Below are 8,627 nucleotides of genomic sequence, written 5' to 3' on the forward strand. Positions count from 1 at the left end.
CAGTATGGTCCCAGTATGGTTCCAGTATGGCTCCAGTATGGTCCCAGTACGGTCTCTGTATGGCTCCAGTATGGTCCCAGTGTGGTCCCAGTACGGCCTCTGTATGGCTGCAGTGTGGTCCCAGTATGGCTCCAGTATAGTCCCAGTATGGCACCAGTATGGTCCCAGTATGGCTCCAGTATGGTCCCAGTATGGCACCAGTATGGTCCCAGTATGGCTCCAGTATGGTCCCAGTACGGCCCTCTGTATGGCTTCAGTGTGGTCCCAGTATGGCTCCACTATGGTCCCAGTCTGGTCCCAGTCTGGTACCAGTATCGTCCCAATGTGGTCCCTGCCTGCTCCCAGTATGGTCCCAGTATGGCTCCAGTGTGGTCCCAGTATGGCTCTAGCATACTCCCAGTATAGCACCAGTATAGTCCCAGTATGGCTCCAGTGTGTCCCAGTATGGCACCAGTATAGTCCCAGTATGCCTCCAGTGTGGTCCCAGTATGGCACCAGTATAGTCCCAGTATGGCTCCAGTGTGGTCCCAGTATGGCTCCAGTGTGGTCCCAGTATGGTTCCAGTGTGGTCCCAGTATGGCTCCAGTATGGTCCCAGTATGGTCCCAGTATGGCTCCAGTATGGTCCCAGTACGGTCTCTGTATAGCTGCAGTGTGGTCCCAGTATGGCTCCAGTATAGTCCCAGTATGGATCCAGTATAGTCCCAGTATGGCACCAGTATGGTCCCAATGTGGTTCCAGTATGGCGCCAGTGTGGTCCCAGTATGGCTCCAGTATGGTCCCAGTATGGCTCCAGTATAGTCCCAGTATGGCTCTAGTATGGTCCCTGTCTGGTCCCTGTCTGGCCCCAGTCTGGCCCCAGTATGGCTCCAGTATGGTCCCAGTCTGGTCCCAGTATAGTCCCAGTATGGCTCCAGTATAGTCCCAGTATGGCTCCAGTGTGGTCCCAGTATGGCTCCAGTGTGGTCCCAGTCTGCTCCCAGTATAGTCCCAGTATGGCTCCAGTATAGTCCCAGTATGGCTCCAGTGTGGTCCCAGTCTGCTCCCAGTATAGTCCCAGTATGGCTCCAGTGTGGTCCCAGTATGGCTCCAGTATGGTCCCAGTATAGCACCAGTATAGTCCCAGTATGGCTCCAGTATGGTCCCAGTATAGCAGCAGTATAGTCCCAGTATGGCTCCAGTGTAGTCCCAGTATGGCTCCAGTATAGTCTCAGTATGGCTCCAGTATGGTCCCAGTACGGCCTCTGTATGGCTCCAATGTGGGCCCAGTCTGGCTCCAGTATGGTCCCAGTATGGTCCCTATCTGCTCCCAGTCTGGTCCCAGTATGGCTCCAGTATGGTCCCTGTATGGTCCCAGTATGCCTCCAGTATGGTCCCAGTATGCCTCCAGTATGGTCCCTGTATGGTCCCAGTATGGTCCCAGTATGGCTCCAGTATGGCTCCAGTATGGTCCCAGTATGCCTCCAGTATGGTCCCAGTATGGCTCCAGTATGGTCCCAGTATGCCTCCAGTCTGCTTCCAGTATGGTCCCAGTATGCCTCCAGTATGGTCACAGTATGGTCCCAGTATGGCTCCAGTATGGCTCCAGTCTGGTCCCAGTATGGCTCCAGTATGGTCCCAGTATGCCTCCAGTATGGTCCCAGTATGGTCCTAGTATGGTTCCAGTATGGTCCCAGTATGGCTCCAGTATGGTCCCAGTATGGTCCCAGTATGGCTCCAGTATGGTCCCAGTATGCCTCCAGTATGGTCCCAGTATGGCTCCAGTATGGCTCCAGTATGGTCCCAGTATGGTCCCAGTATGGCTCCAGTATGGTCCCAGTATGCCTCCAGTATGGCCCCCGTATGGTCCCAGTATGGCTCCAGTATGGTCCCAGTATGGCTCCAGTATGGCTCCAGTATGGTCCCAGTATGGCTCCAGTATGGCTCCAGTATGGTCCCAGTATGGCTCCAGTATGGTCCCAGTATGCCTCCAGTATGGTCCCAGTATGGTCCCAGTATGCCTCCAGTATGGCTCCAGTATGGTCCCAGTATGGCTCCAGTATGGTCCCAGTATGCCTCCAGTATGGTCCCAGTATGGTCCCACTATGGTCCCTGTCTGCTCCCAGTCTGGCCCCAGTATGGCTCCAGTATGGTCCCAGTATGCCTCCAGTATGGCTCCAGTATGGTCCCAGTATGCCTCCAGTATGGCTCCAGTATGGTCCCAGTATGCCTCCAGTATGGTCCCAGTATGGTCTCAGTATGCCTCCAGTCTGGCCCCAGTATGGCTCCAGTATGGTCCCAGTATGGTCCCAGTATGGCTCCAGTATGGCTCCAGTATGGTCCCCGTATGGTCCCGGTATGGCTCCAGTATGGCCCCAGTATGCCTCCAGTATGGTCCCAGTATGGTCCCAGTATGGTCCCAGTATGGCTCCAGTATGGTCCCAGTATGGTCCCAGTATGGCTCCAGTATGGTCCCAGTATGCCTCCAGTATGGTCCCAGTATGGTCCCAGTATGGCTCCAGTATCGTCCCAGTATGCCTCCAGTCTGCTCCCAGTCTGGTCCCAGTATGGCTCCAGTATGGTCCCTGTCTGCTCCCAGTCTGCTCCCAGTCTGCTCCCAGTCTGCTCCCTGTCTGGTCCCAGTATGGCTCCAGTATGGTCCCAGTCTGGCCCCAGTATGGCTCCAGTATGGTCCCAGTCTGGCCCCAGTATGGCTCCTGTCTGGTCCCAGTAGGGTCCTGGTCCCTCCCAGCCCCTCCCAGCCCCTCCCAGCCCCTCCCAGCCCCTCCCAGTGCCTCCCAGTACTCCCAGTTTGTCCGCAGTGGAGCGCCGCCGCCGGGACAAGATCAACAATTGGATTGTGCAGCTCTCCAAGATCATCCCAGACTGTGGGGCTGACAACAGCAAGACTGGGGCGGTGAGGGGGGGCTGGGGGGCAGGGGGGAGGGGGCTTGGGGGCCCTGGGGGGGGTCCTGGGGGGCTTGGGGAGGGGGTTTGGGGGGGCCCCGGGGGGGTTCGAATGGGGCTGGGGGAGATGCAAAGGCTCCTGGGGGGCTGGGGGCATCCTAAATGGGGCTGGGGGTCACCTGGAGGTCCTGGGGGGGTCGTGGGGGGGCTTGGGGAGGGGGTTTGGGGGGTCCTGGGGGGTTAAAATGGGGCTGGGGGTGCTAGAAAGTGTCCTAAAGTGGCCTGGGGAGAGAGGAAGGGAGGCGGAATTGGGGCTGGGGGCATCCTAAGGGGGTCTGGGGGGTCACCTGGAGGTCCTGGGGGGGTCGTGGGGGGCTTGGGGAGGGGGTTTGGGGGGTCCCTGGGGGGTTAAAATGAGGCTGGGGGGGGTCTTGGGGGGGGGTAAAGTGGGTCTGGGAGGGTCTTGAGGGGTCCTGGGGAGGGTAAAATGGGGCTGGGGGGGGGGTCTTGGGGAGTCCTGAGGAGGGGCAAAATGGGGCTGGGGGGATCCTGGGGGAGTAAAATGGGTCTGGGGGGGTCCTGGGGGTCTTGGGGGGTCCTGGGGAGGGTAAAATGGGGCTGGGGGAGGGGTCTTGGGGAGTCCTGAGGAGGGGGAAAATGGGGCTGGGGGGGTCCTGGAGGGGTCGGGGGGGGTCCTGAGGAGGGGTAAAATGGGGCTGGGGGGTCCTGGGGGGGTAAAATGGCTCTGGGGGGGTCCTGGGGGGGTAAAATGGGGCTGGGGGGTCTTGGGGGGGTAAAATGGGTCTGGAGGGGTCCTGAGGAGGGGTAAAATGGGGCTGGGGGAGTCCTGAGGAGGGGTAAAATGGGTCTGGGGGGTCCTGAGGAGGGGTAAAATGGGGCTGGGGGGGTCTTGGGGGGGGGTAAAATGGGTCTTGGGGGTCTTGGGGGGGTAAAATGGGGCTGGGGGGGTCCTGAGGAAGGGTAAAATGGGTCTGGGGGGGTCTTGGGGGGGGGGTAAAATGGGGCTGGGGGGGTCCTGAGGAGGGGTAAAATGGGGCTGGGGGGGGTCCTGAGGAGGGGTAAAATGGGGCTGGGAGGGTCTTGGGGGGGGGGTAAAATGGGGCTGGGGGGGGTCTTGGGGGGGGGTAAAATGGGGCTGGGGGGGTCTTGGGGGGGTAAAATGGGGCTGGGGGGGTCCTGAGGAAGGGTAAAATGGGTCTGGGGGGGTCTTGGGGGGGGGTAAAATGGGGCTGGGGGAATCCTGAGGAGGGGTAAAATGGGGCTGGGGGGGTCCTGGTGGGGGGTAAAATGGGGCTGGGGGGTCCTGAGGAGGGGTAAAATGGGGCTGAGGGGGTCCTGAGGAGGGGTAAAATGGGTCTGGGGGAGTCCTGAGGAGGGGGAAAATGGGTCTGGGGGGATCCTGGGGGGGTAAAATGGGGCTGGGGGGGTCCTGAGGAGGGGTAAAATGGGGCTGGGGGGGTCCTGGGGGGGGGGTAAAATGGGGCTGGGGGGTCCTGAGGAGGGGTAAAATGGGTCTGGGGGAGTCCTGAGGAGGGGTAAAATGGGGCTGGGGTGGTCTTGCGGGGGTAAAATGGGGCTGGGGGAGTCCTGAGGAGGGGTAAAATGGGTCTGGGGGGTCCTGGGGGGGTAAAATGGGTCTGGGGGGGTCCTGAGGAGGGGTAAAATGGGTCTGGGGGGGTCCTGAGGAGGGGTAAAATGGGTCTGGGGGAATCCTGGGGGGGGGAAAATGGGGCTGGGGGGGTCCTGAGGAGGGGTAAAATGGGGCTGGGGGGGTCTTGGGGGGGTAAAATGGGTCTGGGGGGGTCCTGAGGAGGGGTAAAATGGGTCTGGGGGAGTCCTGAGGAGGGGTAAAATGGGTCGGGGGGGTCTTGGGAGGGTAAAATGGGGCTGGGGGGATCCTGGGGGGGGAAAATGGGGCTGGGGGAGTCCTGAGGAGGTAAAATGGGTCTGGGGGGGTCTTGGGGGGGTAAAATGGGTCTGGGGGCGTCTTGAAGGGTGCTGGGGGGGGGTAAAATGGGGCTGGGGGGGTCCTGAGGAGGGGTAAAATGGGTCTGGGGGGGTCTTGGGGGGGTAAAATGGGTCTGGGGGGGTCTTGGGGGGGTAAAATGGGTCTGGGGGGGGTCTTGGGGGGGTAAAATGGGTCTGGGGGCGTCTTGAAGGGTGCTGGGGGGGGGGGTAAAATGGGGCTGGGGGTGTCTTGAAGGGTGCTGGGGGGGGGTAAAATGGGGCTGGGGGGGTCCTGAGGGGAAGGGTCTGGGGGCCTGGGTGGGGGAGGGCTGACGAATGGGAGGAGGAACCCTTTGGACTGATTAATGACAAGGGAGGGGGAGGGGGGGGGGGGAGGAGGGGAGGAGGTCCCTAATTAATTCGGGGGGGTGGGGGGATGGGGGGGTCCCTGGGGGGGTGGGGGTGTGTCCCTGGAGGCTCAATTTGGGGAGGGGTCTCCTCTTTGTCCCCCCGCAGAGCAAGGGAGGGATCCTGTCCAAGGCCTGCGACTACGTGCGGGAGCTGCGGCAGAGCAACCAGCGCCTGCAGGAGGCCTGCAAGGAGGCCGAGCGCCTGCAGCTGGCCAACGAGCTGCTGCGCCAGCAGGTGGGCGCCGGGGGGCGCTGCCGGGGCGCCGGCGGGCGCCGGGGGGCGCTGCGGGGCACCAGCGGGCACCACGGGGTGCTGCTGGGCGCTAAGGGGGCCCAGCGGGCACCACAGGGTGCTGCTGAGTGCTGCCGAGCCCCAGCGGGCACCAGGGGGCGCTGCTGAGTGCTGCTGAGCCCCAGCGGGCGCCACGGGGTGCTGCCGGGCCCTAGGGGGGCCCAGCGGGCACCACGGAGTGCTGCTGAGTGCTGCCGGGCACCAGCGGGCACCACAGGGTGCTGCTGAGTGCTGCCGAGCCCCAGCGGGCACCAGGGGGCGCTGCTGAGTGCTGCTGAGCCCCAGCGGGCGCCACGGGGTGCTGCCGGGCCCTAGGGGGGCCCAGCGGGCACCACGGAGTGCTGCTGAGTGCTGCCGGGCACCAGCGGGCACCACAGGGTGCTGCTGAGTGCTGCCGAGCCCCAGCGGGCACCAGGGGGCGCTGGTGAGCCCCAGCGGGCACCAGGGGGCGCTGCCGAGCGCTGCGGGGCACCAGTGGGCACCAGGGGGCGCTGCTGAGCCCCAGTGGGCACCACGGGGTGCTGCCAGGCCCTAGGGGGGCCCAGCGGGCACCACAGGGTGCTGCTGAGTGCTGCCGAGCCCCAGCGGGCACCAGGGGGCGCTGCCGAGCCCCAGCGGGCACCAGGTGGTGCTGCCGAGCACTAGGGGGACCCAGCGGTCACCAGGGGGCGCTGCTGGGGCACCAGCGGGCACCAATGGGTGCTGCTGAGCGCTGCGGGGGCAGAGTGGGCGCCAGGGGGCGCTGCCGAGCCCCAGCGGGCACCACGGGGTGCTGCCGGGTGCTAGGGGGGCCCAGCGGGCACCATGGGGTGCTGCTGAGTGCTGCCGAGCCCCAGCGGGCACCAATGGGTGCTGCTGAGCGCTGCGGGGGCAGAGTGGGCGCCAGGGGGTGCTGCTGACCCCCAGCGGGCACCACGGGGTGCTGCCGGGCCCTAGGGGGGCCCAGCGGGCACCACGGGGTGCTGCTGAGTGCTGCCGAGCCCCAGCGGGCACCAGGGGATGCTGCTGAGCACTGCCAGGGCAGAGCAGGCACAAGGGGGTGCTGCTGAGCCCCAGCGGGCACCAGGGGGCGCTGCGGGGCACCAGCGGGCACCAGGGGGTGCTGCTGAGCCCCAGCGGGCACCAGGGGGCGCTGCGGGGCACCAGCGGGCACCACGGGGTGCTGCTGAGTGCTGCAGGGCAACGGCGGGCACCAGGGGGTGCTGCTGAGCCCCAGCGGGCACATGGGGGCACTGCCGAGCGCTGCAGGGCAACAGTGGGCACCAGGGGGCGCTGCTGAGTGCTGCAGGGGCAGAGCGGGCACCAGGGGGCGCTGCAGAGCACTCCCAGTAGCTCCCAGTGCCTCCCAGTAACCCTAACCCCCCTCCCAGTGCCTCCCAGTGCCTCCCAGTATCCCTAACCCCCTCCCAGTGCCTCCCAGTATCCCTAACCGCCCTCCCAGTACCTCCCAGTATCCCTAACCCCCCTCCCAGTAGCTCCCAGTATCCCTAACCCCCCTCCCAGTGCCTCCCAGTATCCCTAACCCCCCTCCCAGTGCCTCCCAGTATCCCTAACCCCCCTCCCAGTACCTCCCAGTATCCCTAACCCCCCTCCCAGTAGCTCCCAGTATCCCTAATCCCCCTCCCAGTGCCTCCCAGTATCCCTAACCGCCCTCCCAGTACCTCCCAGTATCCCTAACCCCCCTCCCAGTGCCTCCCAGTATCCCTAACCCCCCTCCCAGTGCCTCCCAGTGCAGCCCAAACCCCTCCCAGTGCCTCCCAGTATGACCCAAACCCCTCCCAGTGCCTCCCAGTATCCCTAACCCCCCTCCCAGTAGCTCCCAGTATCCCTAACCCCCCTCCCAGTGCCTCCCAGTATCCCTAACCCCCCTCCCAGTAGCTCCCAGTATCCCTAACCCCCCTCCCAGTGCCTCCCAGTATCCCTAACCCCCCTCCCAGTGCCTCCCAGTATCCCTAACCCCCTCCCAGTACCTCCCAGTATCCCTAACCCCCCTCCCAGTGCCTCCCAGTAAGACCCAGAGCCCCTCCCAGTCCCTTCCCAGTCTCCCCCAGGTCCCTTCAGCTGGGGGTGGGATCCCTGCAAGCCCCTCCCCTCCCCCTTCCCCTCCACCCAATCGGCTTCCAGCGCCGCCCCTCTGGGGGCGGGGCCTGGTCCCTAACCCCGCCCCCTCTCCCCCCCTTCCCTTGCAGGTGGAGGAACTGAAGTCGGAGAACTCCCTGCTCAGAGCCCAGCTGCAGCAGAGGGGCCTGGAGGGGACCCCCGAGGGGACCCCCCAGTGACCCCCCCCGGCCCCCACCCCTTCCCCACGCCCCTGCCCCACCCCCCCACGCCCTTAATTTGGGGACCCCCCCCCTCAAATTGGGGTCAAGACCCCCCCCCCAAACCTCTCCCCCCCTCCCCTTCCCCTTCCCCCCAGCCTTTGGGGACAGCAGAGCTCAAGGAACCCTCTCTCCCCTCCCCCCAAATGGGGACAGTCTTGGGGGTGTCCCCCCCCCAATTTGGGGGCAGGGACCCCCCACCTCACCCTCCCTAGGGCTTCCCACGCCTCCCCCAAGCCCCCACTTTGGGGGACCCCACCCCCAGTTTGGAGACACACACACCCCCCCCCCCCAACCTGGGGGCATCCAAGCTCAAGGAACTTCCCCCCCACCAAGGGGACAGCTTTGGGGGGACCCCCCCTCAGATTTGGGGACCCCCACCTCGATTTGGGGACCCCCCCCCCCCCCACCAGTTGGGACAGCCCACCCCACCCCCTGAATTTGGGGACCCCCTCCTCAATTTGGGGACCACCCCCCCTGGAATCTGGGGACTCCTCCCCCAGTTTGAGGCCCTCTGAGCTCAAGGAGAAAGGAAGGGGGTGGGAGGGGTCAAACAGGGCCACACCCCCTACTGGCCACACCCCCCAGAAGCCACGCCCACTCCTGGGGCACACCCCCCCCCCCAGGACAGCCATGGCCTATGGGGATGAAGCTCCGCCCTGCAGCCTGCCCCCAGCTTGGGCCACGCCGCCTTGGGCCACACCCCCTTTGGAGGCCACACCCGTATGAGGGCCACGCCCACCTCGGGGGGTAG

At 64.7% G+C, this 8,627-nt stretch overlaps 1 protein-coding gene across 1 annotated transcript; it reads left to right on the plus strand.

Annotated features, from left to right (window-relative positions):
- The first annotated feature begins 213 nt into the window (after positions 1-213).
- On the plus strand, positions 214-7,849 carry LOC128899709 (upstream stimulatory factor 2-like). The gene is made up of 5 exons (XM_054179390.1): positions 214-355; positions 2,105-2,224; positions 2,801-2,895; positions 5,370-5,498; positions 7,745-7,849. Exons 1-5 carry the CDS (start codon positions 214-216, stop codon positions 7,832-7,834), a joined length of 576 nt encoding a protein of 191 aa, XP_054035365.1. The 3' UTR covers positions 7,835-7,849.
- The last annotated feature ends 778 nt before the right edge of the window (positions 7,850-8,627 follow it).

The sequence above is a fragment of the Dryobates pubescens genome, unplaced genomic scaffold (assembly GCF_014839835.1).
Source record: "Dryobates pubescens isolate bDryPub1 unplaced genomic scaffold, bDryPub1.pri scaffold_167_arrow_ctg1, whole genome shotgun sequence".
NCBI classification, from domain to species: Eukaryota; Metazoa; Chordata; class Aves; order Piciformes; family Picidae; genus Dryobates; species Dryobates pubescens.